Genomic DNA, 27,467 nt, shown 5'->3' with positions numbered 1-27,467 from the left:
GGGTTTGGGCTTCAACTCAAAACTAGTAGCATTTAATTGTCCATCATTTTCAAGGCTCTTTTTTTTTAAATTTTTGCTTGTATGTTTCTAGTGATCCGACTTTGAGCGCAACTTGCAAGACGATGAATTAAGATTGTGAGATTTGGTTTCATGCGGTTGCAGATGTTGCATGATACTTGAATCTGCTGTAATGCAAATTGTATGCTATCAAAATGTGGTAAATAAAGGGTGCAGAATCATTATAACAAGGTCATATAACAAGACTGCTGAGAAAAAAACCACAAAACAAGTATCATCAAGAGAATCCAAATAGCTTTTGAGAGTCGATGATCTAATAAACTAAAGTAAAAAAAAAATCTTGGCCTATGATCTAACTCCTAAGTTTATGGCCATTGAGCCATACAAGCGTTGGCACAACCTGTGGTACAAAGGAGCTGAACTCCTCCCCTGCAACTACGTTGCCTGCTATATCCAACTGTTTCAGATTCAAATCTCTCAACACAAAATACGCATCCCAGTATTTGGTGACCAGACTAGGCGTCATCCGTCTTCCAACTTCATCTTGACTCCACTCCGAATTAGAGAGCGGTGAAGAACAAAGGTACCTCGTTGTGTCAACCGAGTGCTCGCCTATGTGGTTGTGTGAAACATCCAACACTCTCAGCTGTTTCAAATGTCTTAGAGAGTCCAGTGCTGAAAAACTCCGGATTCTGTTGTGACTCAGATTAAGGCAAGAGAGAAGTTGCATCGCCTCCAACCCTGTGACACACATACACACCATTTTAATCACAGATGCAACGGTTCAAATCAAGTACATAAGCGTGTAAGCACATGACATTTTGAGAAACTTACCTTCAGTTGAGTGAAGCTCATTGTGACTGAGATCTAACATTTGGACAAACAGCAACTTCTCGACAGAGGCTATCCGAGACAGCGATGAGTTATTCAGCCGCAGACATACAGAATTGTTCATATCGCTGTATCGAAAAAGGTGTCTTGACAAAGATTCAGTGCTTGAAGTCACCTGCATGATCATTCTCTTTAATGAGTAGTATGCATATGATGAAATAGAACTTTAAACATCTAAAAGCAAAACAATAGAAGAGCTGAATCTCAACTTGTGATTCACAGTTAAAAAAGAAGACTTAAGTACCTTGCGGAGTAAAGCTACGCTGTGCTCATCCTTGTAGTAATGATAGTGCGTAGAGTCCAGCGCCATTAGATCATTATACAGTTTGAGGATTTCTTCATAGTGAACACCTTTAACATCATTCTCTGACATCGTAGCTTTAGCCATCAAAAGCCTTGCAATAGTAAGCTTTCCAATTTTGCTAAACATAAAAAAAGAGAACACAGAGTTCAAGATTACACTCTATCTCTCCCATCAAAGCAAGAAAGTAAATAGGATTACCTGTTACTGTCAGGCAATGTACGAAACAAGTCAATCTCTTCCGCTATAGCTTCCTGACGCCATTTAAAATCCATCTGACCATTTAGTTGATCCAAGTTGACGAGATTTTTCAAATCCTCTGACTGTGCATCCCAAATATCAAAACCATCCGTCCATGAAACAATCACTTCTCGCGGCTCTTCTTGGACGGTGTCTTCAACACGCGCTGTGAAGACGAACTCATAAGGAACGCTGAAGTTGAATCCTCTGGAAGAAACAATTCCTGGAGAGTTCCCAATTCTGACCTTCACTTTGTATTCCTTGGGGAAGAAGCAAGGTTCTGAACTCATATATTTAAGACGAGCAACCCATACACAAGACACCTGTGAGTTTTTATTCGAAACTGGCTCCCAAACAAGGTCCTCAATTCCTTTCAGTTCAGAATCAATCGCAACAGTAGAAGAGCTTACTCCACCAACAGCTTGGTCAAAGTAAAGAATCAGTGGAAAAGTAGTGAGCTTAGAAGAAGAAGAAGAGTCGTTTAAGCACCCAGCTCTAGATAGATTGATACGGGAACCATGTGGAGGCCATGAGGAAATGAGAAGAGGGGTCTCCACATTAACAGTTTGATCAAGAAGCCAAAGATGATAAAACCACCCACTTTGGACGTCTTCGTCTGTAAAGATAGCATTATGCACAAGTTCATATTCTTCAGGAATCTTTTGACTTGGCATGAACCCGTCAGCCTTTCTTTCAAGCAAACTTGAAAGAAGCACACTGCAGAATCAAAGAGATATAGTGTATAACTAAACATGTAAATCACCATAAAAAAATCAGAAATTTAAGTAAATAATATCATGCGTACACCTACCTACGATTATGCCAAGCAGAATAGTTGCTGATATTGTTACCGATCATAAACTCTGTATACTTCAACTCATCATGTTTTGACCTATTGGTTAGCTCCACAACGAACCTGGTAAAGGAACAAACAACACATGAATAAGCAAAAATCTTGATGGGACATAACGTAGCCATTCCCACAAATTTTCACCTGCGATAGTTCCAAGCGTGAAAGTTCCTGGAATCAAGGGTCTGGAACTCATTCAAAAGTCGTAACTCGTTCCCTACGGAGGAATGACCTTTACTCAAAACCCACTTACGATGATGCCAAGCACCGTATGACTTGACGTTCTGCTTCAAAGAACTTTCTACCTGAATTGAGAACAGAGTCCACAGCAAGCAATCAGTGAGCACTAGCTACTTTCATAAAGACCAAACCTTTACATCAATGGACAGATCAAAGCTCACCACTTTAAGCTCTTCATCGAGAACTGACTTGACCAAGTCTGGATCGGACTCTTGTCGTGAAAGGGTATCTTCAACGGCGAGCTTACGGTAGTTCCACGCAGTGTACGCCTCCGGGTTGATCTCTAAGAGCTTCGTGCTCAAGTCAATAGCTTCCTTGGTATAACTACACACAATCCCAAAAGGTTCAGGAAAGCAACAGAAAAATGTGTAGGATATAAGAGTAACTAATCCGATCAGTAAGAGAGAAAAAAAGTTTGTACATTTTGTTATGGTGGTTGGACAGGAACTGAGACTGGAGAGATCGGAACTTAACGGCTTTAGCAGCGGAGGCTGCTTCCTCTTCCGGCTTGTAAACCTTCCTTGGACGACCGTGCATTTTCTCTCCGCCGTTGACGAGAGACCAGAGACGAGAGACGAGAGACGAGAGACGAGAGACGAGAGACGAGAGACGAGAGACGAGAGAGAGTTTATTCGGTCTGGTTACACGATTTCAACCTAGTCTATCTATATACTGAATTTGTTTAACCTTCTCCTTGATTTTAGTTAATTTTATTACTTCTGATATTTTTCATAATTTTTGGATAAGTCAACATTAGTTTAACTAATATTATTATTTAAAATTATATTTCGATATCTATATATTTATATAATATTTTAAAAAATTAATAAACATTAACCTATTCTACTGATATATACACTATTATCTTTTAAAAGTATTTAATATATAATAATTATAATGATATTTAGGATATTGAATTAATAAATATTATATATAAGTTATATCTGAATTAATAGGTTTTTTGATTTATTTGGTTTGATCACATAATATACTGAACTACATTTAGATACTGCGATTTCTCAAATAACATACAAGACTTGTGAGCAACAACAATACGTCTCATCTCCTAGTGTTATCAAATGACCACTCCAGGAACGCAGTTTCCACCATCTGTTCACCAGGTGCTTGTTTCTTCTGCAATACCCTTTGTAGATAATGCTTATGTCTTTGTTTTCATTTTGGCTACATTCCTTGTGAGGTCAAGGAAAGTGGTTGACCCATGGAACAAGGTGCAGAGAAACCTATGATATCAGAAGCTTCCCACAAACCTAAGAATCCTGGTGTGTAATCAGAAGCTTCCCACAAACCTAAGAATCCTGGTGTGTAATGTTGATTGTCCAATTGTTGTGGAAGCCTATCAATAAAATGTGTTATACTCATGTGCCATTTATGATGTCTATTAGAAAATATAAAGAAAACCTTCTCACTCAAGATTTATTGGACTGTATAGTTTTTTGTCTCTCTTATAATTTTGTTCCTTACAAAGACACTTACACAAACCTTTTATATGTTTGGACTATAATAAGATAAAAGGAAAATGAAAAAAAGTCAATATCTAAATGTTAAAAACAGCCTTCGCATTAAGAAAGCTCAAAAACAAGAAGCTGAGATTCCCAACTAGGAACATCATTAATCACCAGACATCTCTGAGGTATCTTCCTTCAGTTTGAAGTTTCTTAACTATAGCCTCTGCCTCTGACGAACTCGCACCTTCCTGTAAAATTGTAAAGACAAAATACATAGTTGGTACCAATCATCCAACAAGACAAAATACATTGTTTCACAATGCTCATTCCATTACCTGCTCCTGAACAATGGTGTGTAGAGTCCTGTGGACATCTCTCGCCATGCCCTTAGCATCACCACATACATAGAGATAACCTTTTTCTTTTATTAGGTTCCACACTTGCGCAGCCTGAACACAAAATCAAATGCAAAAAGAGAAACATGATTACTTTACATTTCCCTTTTCCCAAAGCCTGATGCTATATGCCTTACCTTCTCTATCATCTTATGTTGAACATACTCCTTCTGTGCTCCCTCACGAGAGAATGCCACGATGAGCTCAGAGATCACCCCTTGATCAACAAAACTATTGAGTTCATCCTCGTAAATAAAGTCCTGCAAGTCATACATGTAGCAGCAGCATCTCAACACATTGACAATTCTGATGAAAAAAAGATGCATCAGTAGTAAAAAAGTCAGTCTCACCATCCGTCTGTTTCTACACCCAAAGAAGAGCAAAGATGGACCTAGTTCGACTCCATCTTCTTTTAGTGCCATCCTTTCCTGCAGAAACCCTCTAAAAGGAGCCAGCCCAGTCCCAGGTCCCACCATAACGATTGGAATTGAAGGGTTGGATGGTAGTTTGAAATTAGATGCACGAATAAATATTGGCGCTCCACTGCATTCACGACTTTTCTCCGCAGGAACTGCATTCTGATTTTTTTCAAAGCTATTAATACCAAAAAAAAGCGAGAACCGAAAGATAGTGACAAATATGAGGGTGAGAATTACCTTCATCCACGTCGAACACAACCCCTTGTGGATTCTACCAGTAGGAGTCGGACCGTACACTAGTGCACATGTAACATGGACTCTATTTGGCGCCAACCTGTATTAGACGACAGAGAAGCTCAAGACTAGTTTTCCCTCTGCCAACAACTGGTATTTTCAAAAAAAAAAAAAAAAAAAAATAACCACCTCGGCGAAGATGAGATGGAGTAGTAACGAGGTTGTAGACGAGGAGCTATTGCAGCAAAAAATACACCTAGTGGAGCTTTTGCAGAGGGAAATGCAGCCATCACCTCTAAAAGACTTCTCTGACTTGCAACAATCCATTGCGAGTATTCATCCTACAGCCAAAGAAGAACTCTGAGGATGTTAACTCACGAGAACTTAAACACTTAAGTGAACAATAGATACACCAGTGAGTGATTCAGAACCTTTCCATCAGGTGATGTCAGGTGTTTAAGTTTCTTGGCTTCGCTTGGTTCAGTGGCATAGGCCGCCAAGGCAACTAGCGCAGACTGAAACCAGAAGAAACAAGTTTAATATTTAGGAAAACCAGGAAAAAAAAAATCAAAAGCTATGTGACGCTGATCTCAAAAAAGAATACAAGATAACCTTGCGAGGAGGGCTCAAAAGGTCTGCGTATTTTGCCAAAGCAGTACCAAGTGTGCATGGACCAGGGAAGGGAGGAGGCATCGAGCTTCCCCGTGGTGAGCCATCTTCCTTATCAGTATGTATGGAAAACACTAAATCTAGAGAGTGGCCAAGCAATTTCCCAGCTTCCTCAACTATTTCAGCATGATTCTCAGCATATACTCCTACATGGTCTCCTGTTTCATATCTGTAAAGAAAATACCATCAATGTTAGCATGACGATCTCCCGTTGACTAAAACATCAGATCAGTGTTTAGATACTTACGTGATACCAGTGCCAGATATGTCGAACTCGAGATGGATACAAGACCGATCAGATTCTGGTGTGTGAAGCTCTTTCTGCACAGCAACATTAGCTCTGTTCTCCAAAAAGAAACAAATTTTTAGAATGCAACCAGAAAAAAAAAAAGTAACACTGTGTTCCAGTATTCATTACACGGATCTTCATATACCTGCAGGGATGATGAATGTCAATAGCAGAATTTCCGTTGGCAACATTCAAGTCCATTGGTTTCTCAGATGCAAAACTAGGATCATGAATCACCAGCCGGTATTCAGGAATAACAGCTGTATAAGGAGTTACCACACTTTTATCATCCTCGTCTCTCAGGAGCTTGTCAAGCTCAGGCCACAGCGATTCTTTCCTGCAAACCATCCCAAAAAAATATTAATAATACAGCGAAAAGGTGAAATAATCCCTCACTTGAAACACAACTGATCAAGCCAACTCTGAACCTTCCTATTCTATACTAATCTTTCAAAGTAGAAAACACAAAGACAGAGAATCAGAGACGAACCAGGCATTAAAATCATCCTCAATGCTCTGATCATCATCTCCTAGACCAACTTCAATAAGACGCTTTGCACCTGCAGTGAATGTGACGAAAACAATTACATTACCACACAGGAAAGTAGAAAACATCCATAAACATCATAGCTTAATTTCACTTAACATGTCCTACGGTCTCTTTCCAATAACTAGCATTAGATAAGAGCTGAAATTATGTAAACATACTCATATACCTTTCTTAGAGAGCTCTTCATCAAGAACTATCCCAATCTGTTTCACCACATCCAATTACCATCAGTTAAGGTCGGAAGAAAATCCATAAAGCTAGAAGCAGATACATTTTTCTTAACAAACTACCTTATTAAAATGTTCATATTGGCGATTACCAAGAGCAAACACACCATATGTTAGTTGTTGAAACCTTACATCCCCTTCATTTCCCTGGGAACATGGAACACAAAACATTGAGCCCCGGAAAAAGCTACGAACAGAACATCAAATCTGAGAAGAAGGGTAAAAACCTCGGTAAACCATTTGTAAAATCTGGCAGCATTGTCAGTAGGCTCTCCATCTCCATAACTACACACGTTATCAAAAAAAAAAGATTTAATCCAACAAACTCATGAAGGGGTAGTATATAGCAAAAGATGTCACATTCAGATTCAAATATGCCTTACGTAGCAACACAAAAGAAGGCCAAAGTCTCCTTCTTCAACTTCTCTTCATATTGGTCATCATCGGCAGCATAGTCATCCTAATTAAAACCATGTTAAACCAAATCAACTCAAAGTAATTAAAAGTAGCGTCTTTCAGGATGTGAGTGCAAGTAGATCATACCAAGTCAATGACTTTGACTGCAGCTTTCTCATACCTCGCTTTGATTTCTTCAGCTAAAGCCTATACAAAAAAATGAAAACGCTCTGAAATGACCCAACTCATAAAGACTAAACCTTTGAATCACAATCTCATGTCTCAAACTGAAAACTCTCAACAAGATCTAGATTAAACCCTACACATATGACAAGAAAGCCACATCCAACATCTAGAGCTAATGAGTCAACAACATAACCATAAAAAATCACAGCTTTATTAGCGCACAAAATAGTCACCTTAGCGAATCCCTCAGCTGTTCCAGTCTGAGTACCAAAGAAGATAGAGACTCTAGTCTTCCCAGATCCCAAATCCACGTCATCATCCTCGTCCTTAGCCATGAGGGACTTGGGGATCACCAAAGGCTTCAGCTCCTGCCCCCGATCCGACGTCGTTTTCCTCCATAACAACACCACGAATCCAACTACCAGCGCCAAGGACGTGGTCGTGATCGCGAGGACGACGTCGTCCGACACGGAGTCGCCTAGATAAGGACCCAGAACTGACCTGAGCTGCTTAAACAAATCAGAGGCATACAGAGTAGAGCTCATCTTTGTTTTTTCTAGAGGAAGGAAGATTGGGATCTCTCTCCGAGGATGGAGGATTGGGGAGAGATCGAGGGAAGGGGAGATGACGGTAGAGACGGGCAACTGAATTTTAACGGCGATTATTGAATCTGAGTGGGTCCTTGTCCTTTTCGTAACTCTTTTCTTCTTGCTTCTTCTCTTTCTACATTATTATGTCAAAACTCAAAAGGCATGTGGGGTTTGGTTCCTTCGGGTAGTTTGGTTCGGTTTCTTTTGATTATGATTGTTAAGACTAATCCCGCACGTTCGGTTTGTTCGGTCTGGGTAAGATTTGCTTATAAATTTATAATTATGCGAATTCTACCAAAAAACAAATTCGGTTCGGTTTAATTTGATTTGTGTTTATATTTAGTTAGTTCGGTTTGTAGAACTACTGATTTTTTAACATATAAGTTTTCAGTTTTCAGTTTTAATTGATTTAAATTTTCGATAGTTTTAATTAATTTTAGTTTGGTTTAATGTTTGTTTAAAAGAAAAAGAATAAACCAATTACAAACTGAACATTTTGAAAATTTGTCAACCTGAATCAAATCTGTAGGATCAAATCTGCAAGACTAGTCAAAAATCTCAAAAGTAAATTCCTTTTCTGCTTTAAACAAAAAAAAATGATTCTCTTCCATAAAATACCACTTTTATAATTTATGGGATGTAATATAAAATTTATATGATAAAAAGACAAAAGAATCGGTAAAGATTGTGGACAATCAGAGGAAAGCTTAAGCTACTTTACACATACAATCAGGAGCTGGCTGGATAAGTGTAAATAGACCCGTTTCTGTTTTCTTAAACGAAGCTGGCCTTGCCTGTTCTTGTAGCCCATTCAAAACTGCTCCTTCAAACTCAGACAAACCTAAGCTCTTGTTCACTAAAACCTGCCCCAACAGTATAATGTTCGGATTTATGGTCCTGAGATTCAAGTACGCTCTACGCGCCAGTAATGCTTTGTGCATAATTCCCGGGAGACGCAGAGATGAAGATATCGCTCTTCATACTCACGTCATAATCCACTACAGAAGCTCTCCCCTAGTTCCTCGGCAGAGGCTAGGCTATTCTTGTTTTCCAACACCGGGAAGAATCTAGGCAGGGTGGAGATTCTCGCTTCGCCTCCGTACACCTGGTGCGAAGCTAGATAGAGACGGGTGTTTTTAGTGAAACCCAAAGCTGAGAGCAGTAAAACAAATCTCTTCCGGTGTCAACGAGCAACGACCTTTGTTTCTTAGCTCCTCATCTGTGAGCTGTGAGTTTGAAACCTTTTCTTGCCAAATTACCTGGCGGTATTTAGCTAGCGCTAGTTTCTCCGCTTTGCCACCTCCAAAGTCACATCTCTGCTTCATGTTTGTTTGGAAACTTTTTTTTTTTTTTAGGGATGAAGTTGCTCTAACACTATGAAAGTTATAAAGTACTAGTAAAGGAAAATAGATAAGAGTTGACGATAAAGAATACAAGACATGAAGACAACATTGGGTCGAATGATTTTTCTTCGGTGCAAAACAGTTTTAAAACGGAAAAAAAAGACACTAACACGATGTGAGAACCCTGTTCACAGTCTCCACAATGCAATGAGAACTCACTCTTCCCATCTCAATTTCTTTTCAACATTTATTCAAAGGATAAAAGAAAGACTTGAAATTTGTTTCATCCCATCGAAACCAACTCTCTCTGCATGCACTCTTCTCTCGCCGTATCATTCCCAAGATGGAAGCCTTAACCAAAACAAAAAGATCCACAACATCAGTAACATCCACCCTTAAAAATGTATTTACACTGGAACCAATTATACCCGAGCTTAAGGGAAGTGTCGGAGAAGTCATCTTCTGGGGGAGCTCCACTCTCATAGCTTGACACATTTGTGGTCGCCGACTCTGTCTCCACAGCCTCCTTTAACGCCATCGTTTTAGCCATTTCCAACGTCACTACCTAATATTTTTTTATTAAATTCACGAGTTAACTTATTTGTATTACTTTTAAAACTATTAAATGATCGCTACAATAGGTACAAAGCCATACTCTCTCCCTCAGTCTCTTATTCTCATCTACCAACTCTGATCCCTGCATGAATTTACGCCACTTGTTAATATGTGCATAAATTATATATAGCTGCTTAGTTAATCAGTATATTGTCCATAATACGAAGTGTACATTACTAACCCGTTTCTCAAGTGAAGAAATCTGGCTCATCAAAAATTCTCCCTAGTTAACAACAACAACAACAACAATGTCACATTTTGTATATATATGCCACGTTAAGAAAACAAGCATGCTATTAGTCTATATCTAGTAATGAACCTTTTTCTCAGACACACGGCTGAGTCCGGATTCAAGCAGTTTCTCCAGCCGCTGCAACTCTTCTAAGTTCAATCCTTCAAGATCCTCTCCTCTCAGTTTTCTGTTTACGTTAGAATACAACATATCTAGTAATCATTTGTCTTTATATATTCAATTCCAGGAGAAAATTTAGACCCGCATCACACATAATGCGCATACACTAATAATAATGGTGATGTTCTATTAAAAAGAACCTCACATTGGATACGAAGAACACAAACTAATGTCTTATAATATCTAAGAACGCCTAAACTATTACGGTTGCTTTTGTGGTGATCTCGACCCAAAGATCTTTGTAGAGTTCGTTGGCCTCATTCAAAAAATTACCCAACCAGATATCGGCGCATAATGTCTTATCAAACAAATGTTTTATCCACCTATACTAGATGTTGATAGCTACAAATATTTTAATAAATGTGAGAATAATGAGTCACATTTGCAAACTATCAAACTCTTCTGAACTCAAGAAATTATTCTTAAAATTTATTAAGAAAACATCGAGGAATCTACACAGGAAATGAAATGACTTCGTTTTTAGATGAAATAGATTCTAAAACCTATATGTAACAATCACACATCATCTACACATGTAAAGTTGCAAAACATATAAATGATGCTATACCTTAGCTGCTTGGTTTTGTCTTCGACTTCCTGACTTAGTCGGGAGAGGTTACAATCCTGCTAGATGCAAAATCAACATTTTTAGGTTCTGTACTGATATGTGAAACTAAGTAATTAAATGCTTCGAGATTAATGATAATATCATGTGCCTTTCTATATCGCTAATTCTGGATATACACCAAACAATTCAAAGAAACCCGCGTAACAAGTGAACATTGGAGAATATTAAGAGAAAATAATTTGATGAAAGAAAAAGAGTGAATGATAGTGAGAATACCTGTTGATATGGAGAAGGTTGACTCATCACTTTGTTGATGTTACTCGCATGAAGATTATACCTTTCCAATATATCTCTCATCCTACACGTTTCAATAAACAATCCATCTTTCATATGAACATTTCCTTTATCCAAATATGCAATTTGCGAAATTAGTTAATTAAAGAATACACTGGAAGCATGTCTGTAGTCCCCATAAAGTAAAAGGAAATAAAAAGTAGACATCATGTCATAACATGTGCAGAAGATATTTATTAGATGACTACATTCTCAGATATAATGCTTCTCACAATAAAATAAACAAGTGGTTAAGATACTTTTGTAATACATAAAATAATGAGAAAAAATCCATTCTAATTGTGGTAAGTACCATGTATCCATATATGCACGTGCTCGCATAGGGTACACAATCACACTATTATGTTCTACCTTCCTATTGATTATACAAAGTTAGCCATAAGTCTAAATTGTTTCAAAAAAAAAGCCATAAGTCTAAATGAAAAAAATTAACAAAAAGTAAATAATACATGCTTATATTCAGTAAATATCAACGTAGTTACAAAATGTTTGAGATAATAATTATCATAATATATATTTTTATTAGGGAAAAGGGATGAGAGCAAGTACAATAATTTCAGGTCGTCAGATCTTTATTTTTCCTACTTCAGTATATTATCTAATTATGAGGTGACACGAGTTGATTACGTATATGATATCTCCAAGCCCGATATTTAATTTACAAAGTAAAAAATAACCAAAAATCTCATCTAATTATGCATCTTGACATAATAACATCTCTCCAGCCATTTTCTCTATAACACAAACAGAAATTGAAAGAAATAAAATAATAGAAGAAGATCTATAACATGAAAGTAGAGATACCTTGAGCTAGAGAACTCGAAGAGCTTGCCGGTGGCGGAGAAGATGATGAGAGCAACATCGGCATCACAAAGAACTGAAAGTTCATCAGCTTTCTTGAAGATACCCCTTCTTCTCTTAGAGAAAGTAACTTGTCTCGCTGTTATGTTATCTATCTTCTTTATCCTTCTCTTTTCTCTCGCCATCTCCTTCACTATTGATCTTGAATCTTGCCTACCCATAGCAGCATTTAAACCAAGAAACAAAGTGGGACGATGGTTAGCTAGAGTTTATATAGTATACTCAGGAAACCCTAGAGAGAGAGAGGGATCAGATCCAAAAACCCAGAGAGGTAAACGAAAGAACAAGACTAGAAGAATCCATGAAATGTTCAGCTTAAGGAGAGAAGAAACAGATTCATAGCTGTTACCTTTCTTTGAGTGGGAGGATCTTGGATTAGGTTTTGCAATCCCAGAACCTACTTTATTAATTCCAAGATAAAAAAGACTTCTTTATTCCCTAATGTAGTGTGTGTGAGGAAAGAGAGAGATCAGTTGAACATAAAAGAAGAGAAAGAGAGAGATAGTGACCGGAGAGTTTGTGTGTTCAAGATTGGAAAGACGAGTCTGCTTTTTTTTTTAGCTAAACAGTGATTCACTTATTAATGGACCATACATTTTGTGTTCCATCAGTTTCCCAGATTAAAAAATCATTAGGCTCTAATTGGTGACGAAATAATAGGAACAAAAATGAATGAAATGCAGAGGAACAAAATAATAGGAATACTTATTCCTTTTTGTTCCTTGCCAGATTTTCTAATGATTACTTTTATTCCATAATTCCTTAAATTAAAAGGAAACGAGAAGGAATATTAGGAAAATAATATTCTACATGAATGGTGTAAAATTTGAAGAATGAAGAGGAATTACTCATTCTTACTCATTCTTTTGGTTACCATTTAAAGTCAAAATGTATAAATACACCTAAACACATTTCGTGTTCTGTCTTACTGACCTGGCAGGCTAGAGACTACTACAGTGTGCTTTTTAGTTGTGATCTTAACATCAGTTAATCTACTTTTGTTGCGTTCTAACTCGACTGGGCGGCTATTGTTGTGTTTCTCATCTAGTGGTCTTTATATACATCGCTCATAGGCATACAAGTCCTTAGATTTGATGGGATATAAATACTTATTATAATTTGATAAAAATGTTTCATAAATTTTATTACTTTTTTTTTGTTTTACAATTTGAAACCCCATAAATTATTATATATTGTATCTGTTTTAAAATTCTGGAATTTTGGGACTAAAACTAATGGTTTATTAAGCTGAAAACAGTTCATAGTTGTTTTCACTCATCAATGTATTTCGCCATGACTCATGGATTAATCAGGAATACTAACTTAACTGTAGCAGATTCTTGTGTGTGTTTTTTTTTGTTATTTTGTAATTAGTAGATAGATATTTTATATCTAACCTTGTTGGTTTCGATTTTTCACATAAATGGTGTGTATTAAATATTTCCATCTAATTTTCTTTTTCATCGTTCATCCACACCAGATGCGACATTTGATAAGATCTCTCATATCTTATCGGCTTATCCCACCATCATTAAATATTTTCTTTTCTTTTTTTCTGTAGGTCAGCCATTTATCTAACCCTAAATAAAGTTGATCTCTGATCCGGTTACACTAAAAAGATAAGACTGACAAGCTATAATAGTCTTCTATTTTTTTCGTCAGTGAAAGTAAAATTGTAAAAATTAGTTGATTTGGGCCATGTTAATGTCCAAAAAACCCATCAACAAAAATAATCATAAAATTCTCAAAAACATATTCCGACAGTAAACCTTCGGATTCGCTAAGAAGCTTTACGATAACGACAGAAATTGGTATACACGTGCGTGAACCACTCTACAGACAAGACACGAGACCGATCGGCGATCAGTAGACTCCAAATAAAAAGGCAGAGTACATAGACATTCTTCCGTAAAGTCAAGTTCTGGAAGGAGGATGGTAATGCAGGGGCGCCACCTATCTTTGTAGGTATCTATCACCCCTGTACTCATCAATGCTCAGACATGTCTTTTGATGATTCTCTGAGCTCTGATGGTTTTTTCGCTTTATAGAACGTGGATGGAACCATTCAAAAGAAGAGATATCTTTCTGGCAATCCGGAAATTCGTTTAGCTCTTAATGAAGACCTAAACATAGGAAGTGGAGGAGGAGGAGTATCAGTTTATGGTATTTTCTTATTTCACCCCTTTGAATCATCATTTGTTATTTCCAGAAGAAACTACGGTCGTGAACTGTGAACTTAGCTGCATGATTCCACTTACAAGCTGACATTTTCTCAGGAATTTCATGGTGACACCTCTTAAGACAAAGAGTATTTCCTTATTGCTCTCTCAGAGAAGGATGGGAGTATTACTGATAAAATTATCTTTACGTTGTTAGGTAATATCACAAAGGAAGCTGGGCCTGTGAGCATGACGTTCACGATACCGATGTACAATGTTTCTAAACTTCAGATAAGTAAAATGTTGACTGTTCCTTTCTTCTAATACCATTAACCTTCGCTCTTCAATCACACTGTTTGTTTGTTAATGAATTGTGTGATTACAGGTCAAGTACTTGCAGATAGCAAAGAAATCAAGTAGTTACAATCCATATCGTTGGTGTGAGGTATGTGACACAGGCCAATTCGTACGTGGCTCGGATATGACTTGCTTCCAGATAATTTCTACTTTAAGCAAATTGCAAAGAGAAAAAGATGAAAGATTATGACACTTCTTAATGTTTTAATACAGCTTGTGTACGCGATTAGATTAACTTTATTTGATCAAAAGAATATCAAAACAACTTATCAACAGAAGTAAGTTCCATTCTCCATTACGGTAAATACATTTTCATGGGCAAAATCTCTCTTCCCCACTGTACACTACTACTACTACTACTATATATACCAATCCTCAGTGACAACTTTGTGCTCTACTGCATTTTACTAAATTGGGCCAGTGGACAAAAAAACCCTTACCTTTCTCTTCCCAAGGGCACGTGATGTCTCGAGCTTCTGCAAGTTTCTTGAGAAGAACGACTCGAGTCCCCTAACCGCGAATGCCTTGTGAAGGGAGGAGAAGATGAGGAAGAAGATAATGTTGGAGAAGAAGCATCGGACTGTCCATGAGCACGTCCTTGATGGTCTCCAAAAATGAAATCAGCAAAGTCGTCCATGTTTTTTGTACTGTCTGTGCTACAAGAGCATTCATCTGAGGTGCTGTCAAAGAGAGAAGAACTGTCACTAGACGAGTCCTCTTCCAAAATTCTCTGCAGCCTCTGGAAGCTGGAGTAAAACGACTGTATATTGGCAGGTCGATCAAGACCAGGACTTGCGGTAGACACAGACCGAGATACAGTAGTCTTAGGTACCACCGGCACAGAGCTTTTTTTATTGGATGCTTCAGATTTATTACATACTACCAATCTTGGTGGCACTGGAGTGCACCTGTAGCCAGTTCATTTGATATATAAGTAACCAGATCAAACATATGATAGATGAATTATTATAGTATTATTTACCTTGCGTAGAACAACATATACGCTCCCTTTGTCAATACCCTTTCAACATCAGAAGTTACTACCTGAAGATAATCATCACAACAGAAGAACTAAACTTAGAAAATTTTATTCAAAACAGAACTTACTTAGAGAGACTAATTCACAACCAGCTTTTGCATTAATAATATATATGAGCAACTCTTACCGTGCTATCATCAGCCTTGTACCACTTGTTTTGACTGTTTCTAACATAACACACGTAGTGACCAGAAAATGATGCATTCATTGTATCCAAGTGAACGATGACTCCATAGAGTTTATAGTCATGTGGTTTTTCACTTCCACCGCTGACATATGGAGTCAAATCTAGCGTTTCTGGAAACCTGATCAACTTATTCAGCTTCCCGAATTTCCCTGACTGCAAGAAGTTCCCTAAAATTGTGAGCAAACCAAAAAAACACACACACAGATAGACTCAAAAGAACAAGCTGTGTCTCCCACTGAAGATATTAGTTATACCTGGAATCGTTTTAGTGCAATAGTAAGGACATTCGGAGGCTCTGTGATTTTCAGTTTCTTTTTGGCTCTCTCATATGACTTACACCTACTCACACAAAGAAAAAAAAAAGAAAGTTAGCATCATCACCTTGCGAATGTAAACCTTACTACCAGAATCGAATAAGAGGTTGCAGTTAATTGGTTAGAACTAGGCAAATACACGACCATGACAGTACTACATATAACTTTGTCTTGAAATGCCTCAGGGAACTGTATCAAACGAACATAAGAAGTTCAACACATGGAAAGAGAATGCTGACCAACCTGCCACATTTGTATTTGTTTTCTCCATCCAATATTTCAGTCCTTGTAAATCGACGCAAAGCATCCTCCAAGGTGCTAATATCCCCATCAATCTCAACCGTTAGATCCATCATTTTCTCACGCCGCTCAGATTTTTCTTGACATTTCATGCATTTAATCTGGCAGACATCATAATTTGTTTCAAAAGAAAAGCAAACAATCAGCATTACTTGTGTCCCTCCATAACAATGTATAATGAATCAAATAGAAATTGCAATAGTTAAGAGCACCTTTGATCGGAGGTATCCACCGAATGTCAAACCAATTAGAGTTGTATCTTCTAATTTCTTAGTCTTTGGCATATCGTATTCAGATGCCTTAATGCACACAGACTGCATTGTGTCGACAACAAACCTGCAAAAGCCAAGAAAAAATTGAAGGAAAAATGAAATCAAACCAAGATTCTTCCAGTTTCTTCGGTTGCAGAAATGTCAGTTCACCTAAGGAATTCATGTGCATCTTCTTGCTTGCCATTCCCAAGACGGATTCCAATATTCTGAAGATGTGATAGCAACCCATTAGGGGACAATGGAGACGTCTCTTCTCTTGCCTTTAAGACCAGCTTCTCAAACCCACAGGTAAAGCACTGTTCTTTGTTTGGACCTAACGGTTAAATATGAACTATTAAGAGCTTGATATAACAATGATAACAAAACATAACCTTCCGAAATAAGCTGCATGTATCACATAGAAAAGACACAGGACCAGAAACGCACATGTTCTAGAATGGAGTTGTTGGAGGAAGTATGTGGTCAGAGGAGCAGTGAACATTAGGCATTGGAAGACAACATTTGCAAAGCAACTGCAAGAAAAGGAGAACTTTCTTGCATCAGCAAGTGTGAGTTACAGATTATACTTCTTTTTACAACTGAAGGTGAAGATTATAACAGCCACAAAAGAACATACACTTCTTCAGAAACCATTATTCCCCGGCTACAAAGACTATGAGAAGAGAAACTGGGTGTTACCTATTGCCACAATTGATGAGGCCACAAGGCTGGAACTCAGTTTTACTTGTATACAGCTTAGAAAATAATTCATATGAAAAGAGCCCCTGCATAAACACAAACGAAGTGATAAGAATAAATAGCTGTGTGTAGGAAGTAAGTGTTGCCCGATGATGATGGTATCATAGAGCGGAGTGATAACCTTGTGACCATGTCTTCCTACTATCTCATTCTCAGCTACGGACTTCGGTCTAGTCCACTGGTCTACAACTTTCAGGACTGACGCCTTCATGCCACTTCTTCCATTTAGAGAATTTATACGGTGAACGTCAACACCATCCTGTTTCTGATGGTCAACAACTCTTCCAGATTTTGCACCTAGAGCAGAATGTTTCATAACATCAGCAAACTCCCTAGTATCTGAGGCCTTGGATGACAAAAGCTGGACTTCCCCAACCTTCAGAGGGACCACAGTGCTGGTGCTCTTTGACCTCTGAAGTGTCAAAGTGGACAAAACAGTAGGGTTCAAAGGACTCGGCACATCAAGAGAAGAGGATCTTGGTAAAGAAATTTCAGCTTCATCAGATCTTTTGGCAGTTCTTTCTCTTAAATTCACTTCACCAGAAGAATTACGAGTCCCTAATCCAGCCCTAGTAGTTTCTTTTAGATTATTATTCCTAGGCTCAGAAACTTTAGCAGCTGAGATGTCCCTAGAGGAGCCAAATGACAAATGCAGAGAGGATTTACCAGATTTAGAAGCATCACAGTTCCCACTTACACGCTCTACTGATCCAAGAGCCGTACCCCAAAAATCAGATGACTTCAGAAGAGACGGATCAGTTGATCGTGGACGCCTATCCGTATCTACGGAAGAGACTAAGCTACTTGATTGGCTCGGAGAATCACCCCCAGGTTTATGCAGATTCAATTTAGGCAGACTAGCAAGGTCATTTGCAGACTCAACCAATTGCACAAATTTAGGAGACAACGGTTTAGATGGAACATGATCAATACTGCTGAAACAGGTCTCCTCTGACTCTACAGAAAGATTAGCATCACGTGGAGGCTCTGATATCTCGGAATCAGATGAACTAGAGCTCTCGCAAAAAGAAATATCATCACTAGAGTCATTACGAGGGGAAGAGGAGAATCCAGAGAACGAGGATCCAGATGTTTCAGCAACAGAAACAGCTTCTTCCTTATCCATAAGATCATCTTTGTTATCTGCACTTTCTCCGCCTCCATCTTCAGGAGATATTACAGGATTAGAGAGTATTGCTTCCCTGACTGGTACAGTAGTAACTGGTTCTGTATGAAGCAACATTGTTTCATCAGGAGTCAGCCTTTCGTTTCCTTCTCTAAACTTCAAATCACAGTCACTCTTCTCATCATCAGTACTATATGAGATGGAAGCAGGATGACATTCGTCTTTGTGACCTTGCCGCCAGTGGATGATTTGACATTTCCCGGAACTGAATTAAAAAAAAATAGATGTAACGAACAATACTAAGACATACATGTAGGGACAAAACTTCATATACGCGAATGGGAAAAGATCGATAATTTAAGAGACACTAAGCTACAATGTAAAGCTAGACATAAATTTCTCAACAGCACAATGTAACCCTACAGATCAGGCAAGATTCAAGTACTACACTTTCTCCATTAATTACGCATTCTATTATTCCGACATAGAAAAATGAAGACACTTTTCTTAAAGATAAGTGATGCACTTTGAGTACTACTAAAAGTTAACAAACTACAACTCATTCCTCCCTTCTAACTACTCCAATTCATCAGAGAATGAAATGCAAAAAAAAAGATCAAAATTTAAGATGGGCTAACACAAAGTGATAAGGATATATAAACGCATACCAATACCGAACGGCTTTACACCGAGAGCAACGAGTAGAGGCAGGAGAATAGCACACAGGACACTGAAAGCTATCCGGGACATAAACCGAAGAGAACTCGAGGGAGGCCTCTAGCTCAGCCCTAGCAGCCTCCTCCGACGCACGGACAAGAAGTCTCCGAATCTCCTCTCTTTTCAGGGAAGCGAGCCTCCATTTGCGCCGAACAACAACGAAGGCTACCAGAGGCAGAACAAGAGAGATCACAAGGAAAAGAAGACTTGAAACCCCTAGATCCAAAACTATGAGCATTTGCACAAAAAACAATTGGAGCTCTAAATCTGCCCACAAACCATGGATTTCACCGGCGTTTTAGCCGGAAAGGAGGTTACTTTGAGGATCAGTAACGGAGATTTTGGCATGCAGAGAGATGGTTTTCGCAGTTGATCAGCTGGTGGGTAAGCTTCCAAAATTGAAGATCACAGGAATAAAGAAAACCCTTGAGAGGTCAAGCTGATTGGGTTCTCTGAGAACGTAAAAATCAGGTCTTTCTGGTTAGGGTTTCCAAGGAAGGAAGGAAGATAGAAAAAAAGTGAATAAGAGAGATTCTTCGGTAGAAGGAGGAAGAAATTAGCAAGAATATATTTACTTTTCTTATTACCAGAATTAGTTTTTTCCTTTTTTTTCTTTTTTTTTTTAACCGCCAACAGAAACTGTTTTTATTTTAATAATTTGCCGTCAAGACCAGGAAGTCTATTAATTTAATTTATTTAGGGACAAGTATATTTCTGGTGATGATTTTTCTTTTTCATACTGATAAAGAAAACACTAGTTCAACGATGATAATGGTTTTAAAATTTGTCTGGTGGTTCCTTTCACGTATACGGAACATTGGAACTTGAAGGGTGAAAAACGCTTTATACTTATCTTCTTACCACTTCTCAGCTCTTGAGATTATGGAAAAGACACAGGAAAGAGTTGGAATGACGGTACTAAAAGACCGGTCATGAGATTTCGGGGAGTTATAAACGGTTTAAAAAAGATTTTATAAATTAGGAGCTAATTTTTTTTTATAAATTAAAAAACTTATTTATATATGATCTTTATGGAAAAAATTGGAGGTTTGAAGCGGATGTTCATCCGGCTTGGTTCAGGACAGGCCTAAGACACAAGACACTAACACAAGTGTATGTAACCTAGCTTATTAACATGTAACACTAACACAAAGTGTATATAACCTAGCTTATTAACATGTAACAGTGATGCTTCTTATTTAAAATTTAGATGCAAGCTTTTGTGGATGAGAGAGGGATGGTCATACGGTGTGGAGTGGAGTAAAGCCTTCCTCAAGTTCAATCAAGTCAACCATGTAGAATCAAATAAGCTGGAGTTTAAGCACCTCCATTGCGAGAGTGATGCCAGAACCTGATAAGCTTTCTAGATATGTCTTTTATCCCGCTTGAAACAACAAGTCACTTTGGCCGAGTGGTTAAGGCGTGTGCCTGCTAAGTACATGGGCTCTGCCCGCGAGAGTTCGAATCTCTCAGGCGACGTATTCTTTTTTTCTTTTTGTCGTGAAAACCTTTTCAGAATAAGCAAAGCCCAAAAAACCCTGCTCGTAAGCCCATAAAGCAAACAATGGGCTCTCTTAGTCTCACACATACTAGTCTGATTGGAGCAGACTAGTAAAAGCATTCGTCAACATACAACAGCTGCTCTTACAACACAACATACAAGAGTGATGAATATGAAGGTGGATGCGCGTGGTGGTGTGGAGGCTCCGTACAGAGGGCGTGAGATTGTGCGGTGAAGACAGTTAGAGCTGAAGGACCAATGGCTCTGGAGAAGTGTTTTGTTCCTACGGTTTGTAGGCAAGGACCTTTCACTGGTGTGATCTTTGTTACGTTGGAGCAAGTCAATAAGCTGCTTAGTGATTTTGATCAATTCTTTTATTCTTTAAGATGATGATGATGACTACTAAGAAGAATAGCATTGATACGAATGATTATTTAATTTTTGTTCAAGCATTGTTGTTTACATACAAATATACAATTCAACTTTTTTTTTGTTTCTATACTGATGTCAATGGCACTACCAATAAAAGATCCAACGCACAATCAAGAACACACGAACGAAAAGTGTAGTTTATTTGGTCTTTGAAGCAATAGAAGTGAATGAATAAGCATGTAAAAAATGGAGCTGGAGTTAAAAGGTGGCTGTACATATGGGGAAATTGGGGTTAATAAAGAGATCATCATCTGGACAAGGTCCTAGGTGTAGTGCTGGGTTGGTTTCCTTCAGATCCTCCTCCTCCTCTGCTTCTGTCCCCTCCGTTGTCGGATCTTCCTCTGTCAAGAACATGCGGGCTTTGGAGTTTGCTGTCGTCTGAATCCTGGTTCGACTTCAACTCTGTTTCTCTTTCAGTTTCCTGCACATTTTGGCTTTGCGTCGAAGATGGACTAGGTTGCCCTGAGCCTTTGCCTTTGTCTATGTTCGAGAGCTCGTTAGCTATCTGACTCCGTCTCTCCTTGAGGAAGTTGAGCCGCATTGTCAATTTGGAAAGTGCAGAAATCGTTGTTGTTGTGTTTCCCTGTTGGGTTTGTTTTGTATACTCAGCTCCTAGTTTTGGACATTTGGTTATATAATGTGATGAAGTGTGTTTGTGTTGTTGGCTTACCTCTCCCCTTGTGCCACCAGACCTCTTAGACATTCCCGCAAGCTTTGAGCTTTGTTGTGAGCTTTTGCTCCGTGGATCTTGTATATTCTCTATCTCATTCTCTCTTGCGTCAGACCCTTGCCCATCCTGCAAAACGTTATGTGTCTCTGTAGTGCATAGTGGAAGATGAAAACAGACTTGCAGGACACTGTAACTGTGTTGTTACCTTGAGCATTGACCTTTCTGAAACATTACCAGAGGCTTCTTCTGTATCCTTTTGCTTCTCCTTCCTGTGTGACAGAGTTGGAAAAAAAAAGACTATTAATAAGCTTTGATAATGATTTAAAGCAAAGATTGATGAATAATCTTTACATCTTTGCATTGTGCTCTGGACTTGTCCGAGATTCTCTGCGGCCACCATTCGGTGAACCAGAGCCTTTAACGTCTTGTTGACCAAGTCTATTCTCAAGATCATCAACCTTGTCTTCCAAGTTGGCTATATCATCCTCAGCCTGAGCTACCTCTTGCAGATCTTTCTTCAACTGTCATACAAAAACATGTATTTCAAGTTAGATATGTAACTTCAAAAACCAAGAAAGAATCAACAAGCTGCTAGACAAAACAAAGAAGAGCAACCTTTTCATCTATTGTTTCTGGAATAGTTTGATTCTCTTTGGACATGTTCAGGCCTGATTCCAGAGCTAACTTCCTGTCTCTCTCTTGCTGTAACTGTTCTTGTAGTCTTTCCACCTGAAAGGAAGAAGGTAAAAAGAACATTCATGTAACTCAAACAACTTGTAAATCACACTCAATAACAACAAACTTCATATATATGGTTTTGTCTTGAGCTTACATCTTTCTCTAGAGCTTGGCGCCTCACATGCAAGGCTTTCTTCCGTCGTTCCAAACTAGCTTGTAGTACTGCGTTGTTTTTAACCTGTTCCAGAAAAAAAAAAATGAAGGTTGTTACAGTTCACATACTCGTTCAAAGTCAATCACCATTAAAAACTCAAATGGACTTATCCTGACTTCCTCTGTGATTCTGTTTTGTAGCTCTTCTTTGGTTGATTCAAGTCTTTCAATATCAGCACTGCAGAATATATAAACATTGTCAGAGTGAAGTATCTATGTAGACGTAGTAGACAACCTTGTTTTACATAATCTACTTTAGTTCCAAACAAGTTAAAAGTTTCTAACAAGCTCTCCTTTTGAGTATTGATCTAAACAAAGATGTTAAGTCATTTGTAGAGATGGTGTTACTTACTCGTCCTCCTCCACCTCCAATGTGAAATTAATAGATTCCATAGAGAGGTTCTTCCTCCCCTAAGGCAACATTAAAAAAAAAACCAAAGTGTTACTAAAAACGTGTGGGGGCACTTGGGGGTTGGTTATATAGGAAGAAGCAAAAGAAACATACATGGGCACGGCCCCAGAGTCTTTTACTTCCTCCTGCTGGTGCATTTGCTAATGTTGATGACTTCTTATCCTCAGTTTTTGAGACCTCTAACACAGCCTTTACCTCTGCACTATCCTTTCTTGCGTCACCATCATGCCGCGGTAGTGAAGACCGTTTAGAGCTGGATAAAAGCTTCTTAGGAACTTGGCCCTCCATACTTCCTTTTGGGGTGGATTCAGAGCTTGTAATTTCAGTTATCTGCAACATGAACAAAGATATAAAATGTCTAATATTCTTTGCTATAACAATCGCCAAGTAAAGATGGAGAGTGAGGACCAAGGAAACTTGATTAGTTATTGAACCTGAATAGAGGACTGTGCTTTATGGTGGTCATCAGGATCTGAGGCTTCACTCCCACTGTATGATCCCTCAGATTCATTTTCAAGATCCTCTTCCTCATCTGTGTAGTCACCAGATCCTTGTGTGCCATCATAGTCTTCATCATCATCATAGTCTCCATCATCTGTTCCCTCCTCCGTTTCACTACCACTCTCTTCTGAGTCAGAGTACAAGCCAGCTGACAAGGAACCTTCCTGGCAGACATTGACCATATATGTATCTAGGAGTCAGTGTCTGAATATAAAGAACACTGCCTCCAAGGTTGTTCACTATGCAGTAAATTAAAAGCTTACTCCAAAAATGCTGTCATACTCTTCTAACAATGTGATCACTATAGCCTGAGCATGATTGGCTGCAGCAGCTGCTTGCAGAAGTTGCATAGAGCCATCACCGCCCACATCAAAATCATTTTCAATATTACAGTCCCCAGCCAGAAGAGGTCGAAGTAGTAAAGGTGCCATACAAGCTGCAACAGCATTCGTGTTCATCCGGTTGACATTTTTGTTAGCGGCCACAAGCTGCATCATCATCAGGATTCTTGCAAGAGGAAAAAACAAACAAACACAAATCAAAAACAGAAATGGTTTAGACTGGCGGTTTATAAGATTCAGTCACAGGTGGTTTTTCACATAAACAAGGTTTCATCTCTAAACCTTCTTAAGCTAATTAAGAGTGAAAATAGATGAGAGAGTACCTTTGTAATAGGCGTCGGTTTGGTTCAGGGAAGGATTCACAGATTGCTTCACGCATAGCATTGACTCTACTGCCACGGATAGTACCTGATGATGTTACTTGTTAGATAACTGGGAAGGATTTCAAGATGTCTCAATGATAAAACTTACGGCAAGCTTCCAGAAGGGCGTTGCAACAAGATGCAGGGACAGGAGAGGAAGGCAACTCTCTGAGAAAATACTGCAAAATTGTATATACAATTAGAGATTATTTAAGAGCCATCAAAGACTATAACTCAGCATTGTAGTGACAAGTGGTAGGTACCTTAAGACAATCAGCAATAACATGAGCATCCTCTGTTGGAGCGAACTCATTTTTACCTGAACCAAGTGACTACATATTAGTATTAGTTCACAATGCAGACAATGCAGAAACTCAAACCTTGCTCATATTCACGAATCCGGTGTTCAACATCATCAACATCAGCAGCTTGTCTCAAGATTCCTTCTGTATTGACTCCTGCAAAGATAAAAGTATTTCCTTTACTGGTAAATATGACTAAAAGATAAAAGGAGTAAAGCAAGATAAAAGACTGAAACTAATACCATGATCTTCAACAAATCTAAGTGCCTTTTCCAAGAAAGATGGAGTTCCATCAACATCTTCTAGAGCAAGTAAAACTGGTCTTCCAAGTACGGTTGGTCTTGCTGGTGCCTCATCTCCTGCAGAAATAAGAAAAATGTATCTAAGAGAAACTAATGTTTGGAATTTGGATGTCACTGTTTATCTCAAACTATGCTCATATATATTCTTGTGAGCCTTTCATTACTCTTTGACACTCTCCAGCACCAAAAACAGATCATCTTAAAGACTAAAACATTTGGAAAATTTGACAAACATACTGTGTTCATCAACACCGGCAGGGGCATCTGATTGATCATTCCTGAAGATACCATTTTGACCCATAACATGAGAAGCACTAGGTGCCTGTGTCAAAGCGTGTTCTAGAGCAGCTTTCCACTCGTGTAGATCCTCCATTGTGTCAGCCTGCAAAAAAAATATAATATCAAAAATGAGATGGATGCAATAGCAAGAAAAGTGGGAAGAAGAGTTTTGAAGGAACCTTGAGTGTGAAGGCACGTCCATCACGACCATCAGGGAAGAGAACAGTCAAGAGCTTTTTATCTGCCTTAACAACCACGCTAAAAGAAACAAAGTCCGAAGTTATATGATGTTAGTAACATGGAACCATACATAATACATGAGTTAAAGATTACCATAAGAAAACAAGGAATGATTCAAAAACAATAAAGCTAACCTGCCTGAACTGTTGAGATCAATTCCCCCAAGGGTTAAATTGACCTCACCTCCTCTCTGTTGGACTGCGCTCTGTAAGAAAAAAAAAACAGAAATATACTGAGATACACATCCGCTGTACCTACTCACCTTTGAGCTCTATTCTAATTTCCGTGTGAGTCAAGTTAATGTAGTAACATTTGGCAGAACCCTTGATCATCAGAACATGAAAGCTTACCGGGTCACTTCGAAAGAAAACCAGTGAAGTACGCGTCAAGATAAACCATCTTTTCTTCCAAGATGTCCACCCAAGCCCTGTGTTAAGTAAACCTTATGAAACTTATGAACCAAATAAATACAAAATTTGCAGTATAATTAGCTTAGCCCTCAAGAAAACTCCTAAACTCCTGCTTTTGTAAACAATCGAAGTAGCATAGGTAATAGGTTTGAAAGTAAGGAGGTGATATAGCCGCCACAGTGAGCAGAGCCTTCATCTTCACATGATTTATATGTCCTTATAACTAGTTTACTAGTAAAAATTATCCCCAGCCGAGACTAGAAATGCTGCACCTTCTATATTAGACCAACTCTCCTCATAGAAGGAAAGGCTATATATATACATATATGAACTAAGAATCTCATCGGAAGAAGTAAACAAACCTTTTGAGGATATATACAGCGGTCCACTCTTGAATACCTACAAAAAGTAAAGCCCAGTCTAACATTAAGAAAATCACCGAGATATCAAACATAAACAATATAATACTAGTAACAGTAACGATTGTTTCTTTTCGTTTGCCTTTTACATCATCGTGTCTAACAATGAAAAAGTCTATATTTCAATCCACCTCGCAAAAGGCTAAATGTAATGATTTTATGATATGAATGCTCAAATAAATGTAAGAAAGTAGTTACCGTGTTGCCACCACGGGAACGAGGGTCCGCGTTTCCAGACTGTGCAGGAGGAAAACTACAGGTGTCACGCTATGATCGCAAGATAAAACACACAAGTATAGATCGGGAAAAAAAAAAACCGAAGAAGAGAGTGACGCACATGATGCTCTTGGTCTTGTTCATGAGCATTATTCTGCTGCTGCTGTTGTGTCTGGACCTGAGGAGGCTGTGAAGAAGAAGAATCTCCGTTTCTATTAGCCATATGTTTTGATGTAACGCTGAGTTTTCACGCCATTAACTCTAAGTCCAAGGGAAAAAAAGGAGAAGAATAAAGATGATGATAATAAGAGATCTCAGATCATAAGAAGCATGAATTCAATAAACAAAACCTTGATTTTTTGATCTGGAGAATGAAAGATGATAATAATAATTGTTAAAAAAAAATTAGGGTGGAGAGAGAGAGAGAGAGAGGGGTTTGGATTTGATGTGTTCAACGGTGTTTTGAGAGAGAAGAGGTGAAGCGAAAATGTTGGGCGTAAACAGAGGAAGTCTTTTGTTTCATTCATCATTCGGTAGTTGTACACGTCATCATCATCCCCCCCTCCCTTCTTGGAGGGAAAAAACATTTCTCCATTCTTCTATCTTTTGACCTCTTCTCTTCTCCAACCATTATTTCTCTCATAAAAATACACATGTCCACTCTTATAATTACTCTCTAATCTATAGTTTTTGCTAACGCTTTGTTTTTTTTATATAGCTAGCTAATATCAAATGTCTCAAGCTAGTCTTAATCAATTACTACATTTTATTAAGTAAGTTAGGGATGATAATTATTTGATATTGTAATCAGAAAAAAGAGGAATAGAAATGACAACCTTAATACACCCTTGCATTGGTCTATCGTG

At 38.3% G+C, this 27,467-nt stretch overlaps 5 protein-coding genes and 1 non-coding gene across 6 annotated transcripts; 1 reads left to right on the top strand and 5 right to left on the bottom strand.

Moving 5' to 3' along the window:
* Positions 1-215: 215 nt before the first annotated feature.
* On the bottom strand, positions 216-3,183 carry LOC108848952 (geranylgeranyl transferase type-2 subunit alpha 1). The gene is made up of 8 exons (XM_018622422.2): positions 2,962-3,183; positions 2,702-2,864; positions 2,445-2,605; positions 2,262-2,366; positions 1,412-2,167; positions 1,154-1,331; positions 853-1,024; positions 216-759 (listed from the first exon to the last, which is right to left on the bottom strand). The coding sequence occupies exons 1-8, from the start codon at positions 3,075-3,077 to the stop codon at positions 371-373; spliced, it is 2,040 nt and encodes a 679-aa protein (XP_018477924.2). The 5' UTR covers positions 3,078-3,183; the 3' UTR covers positions 216-370.
* A 764-nt stretch (positions 3,184-3,947) lies between these two features.
* Positions 3,948-8,058, bottom strand: LOC108855280 (NADPH--cytochrome P450 reductase 1). The gene is made up of 17 exons (XM_018629055.2): positions 7,605-8,058; positions 7,333-7,392; positions 7,173-7,249; positions 7,017-7,074; positions 6,853-6,936; positions 6,729-6,765; positions 6,503-6,572; positions 6,158-6,349; positions 5,971-6,063; positions 5,667-5,892; positions 5,486-5,569; positions 5,244-5,395; positions 5,058-5,154; positions 4,752-4,979; positions 4,539-4,661; positions 4,342-4,455; positions 3,948-4,254 (listed from the first exon to the last, which is right to left on the bottom strand). The coding sequence occupies exons 1-17, from the start codon at positions 7,914-7,916 to the stop codon at positions 4,174-4,176; spliced, it is 2,088 nt and encodes a 695-aa protein (XP_018484557.1). The 5' UTR covers positions 7,917-8,058; the 3' UTR covers positions 3,948-4,173.
* Positions 8,059-9,338: 1,280 nt separating this feature from the next.
* On the bottom strand, positions 9,339-12,648 carry LOC108852002 (MADS-box protein AGL24). The gene is made up of 9 exons (XM_018625482.2): positions 12,464-12,648; positions 12,058-12,267; positions 11,176-11,257; positions 10,900-10,955; positions 10,239-10,338; positions 10,101-10,142; positions 9,960-10,001; positions 9,733-9,869; positions 9,339-9,655 (listed from the first exon to the last, which is right to left on the bottom strand). The coding sequence occupies exons 2-9, from the start codon at positions 12,237-12,239 to the stop codon at positions 9,637-9,639; spliced, it is 660 nt and encodes a 219-aa protein (XP_018480984.1). The 5' UTR covers positions 12,240-12,267; positions 12,464-12,648; the 3' UTR covers positions 9,339-9,636.
* A 2,156-nt stretch (positions 12,649-14,804) lies between these two features.
* LOC108848790 (ubiquitin carboxyl-terminal hydrolase 16) lies at positions 14,805-19,875 on the bottom strand. The gene is made up of 11 exons (XM_018622224.2): positions 19,275-19,875; positions 17,602-18,871; positions 17,421-17,506; positions 17,169-17,254; positions 16,893-17,055; positions 16,683-16,806; positions 16,414-16,571; positions 16,111-16,195; positions 15,797-16,009; positions 15,613-15,674; positions 14,805-15,538 (listed from the first exon to the last, which is right to left on the bottom strand). Exons 1-11 carry the CDS (start codon positions 19,559-19,561, stop codon positions 15,067-15,069), a joined length of 3,006 nt encoding a protein of 1,001 aa, XP_018477726.1. The 5' UTR covers positions 19,562-19,875; the 3' UTR covers positions 14,805-15,066.
* Positions 19,876-20,568: 693 nt separating this feature from the next.
* On the bottom strand, positions 20,569-27,058 carry LOC108848933 (rho GTPase-activating protein REN1-like). Its single transcript, XM_018622401.2, has 23 exons — positions 26,723-27,058; positions 26,584-26,622; positions 26,329-26,365; positions 25,907-25,983; positions 25,691-25,761; positions 25,496-25,574; positions 25,275-25,419; positions 24,978-25,094; positions 24,814-24,891; positions 24,697-24,752; positions 24,543-24,612; positions 24,395-24,479; positions 23,994-24,237; positions 23,664-23,894; positions 23,323-23,559; positions 23,170-23,228; positions 22,935-22,995; positions 22,759-22,842; positions 22,542-22,655; positions 22,278-22,447; positions 22,132-22,195; positions 21,927-22,052; positions 20,569-21,839 (listed from the first exon to the last, which is right to left on the bottom strand). The coding sequence occupies exons 1-23, from the start codon at positions 26,822-26,824 to the stop codon at positions 21,504-21,506; spliced, it is 2,682 nt and encodes an 893-aa protein (XP_018477903.1). The 5' UTR covers positions 26,825-27,058; the 3' UTR covers positions 20,569-21,503.
* On the top strand, positions 20,721-20,802 carry TRNAS-GCU (transfer RNA serine (anticodon GCU)). The gene has a single exon. It is a non-coding gene; the product is annotated as a tRNA-Ser (tRNA).
* Positions 27,059-27,467: the final 409 nt, after the last annotated feature.

Source organism: Raphanus sativus, chromosome 4 (assembly GCF_000801105.2).
Source record: "Raphanus sativus cultivar WK10039 chromosome 4, ASM80110v3, whole genome shotgun sequence".
NCBI lineage: Eukaryota > Viridiplantae > Streptophyta > Magnoliopsida > Brassicales > Brassicaceae > Raphanus > Raphanus sativus.
This window is presented reverse-complemented; position numbering and strand designations above follow the sequence as displayed.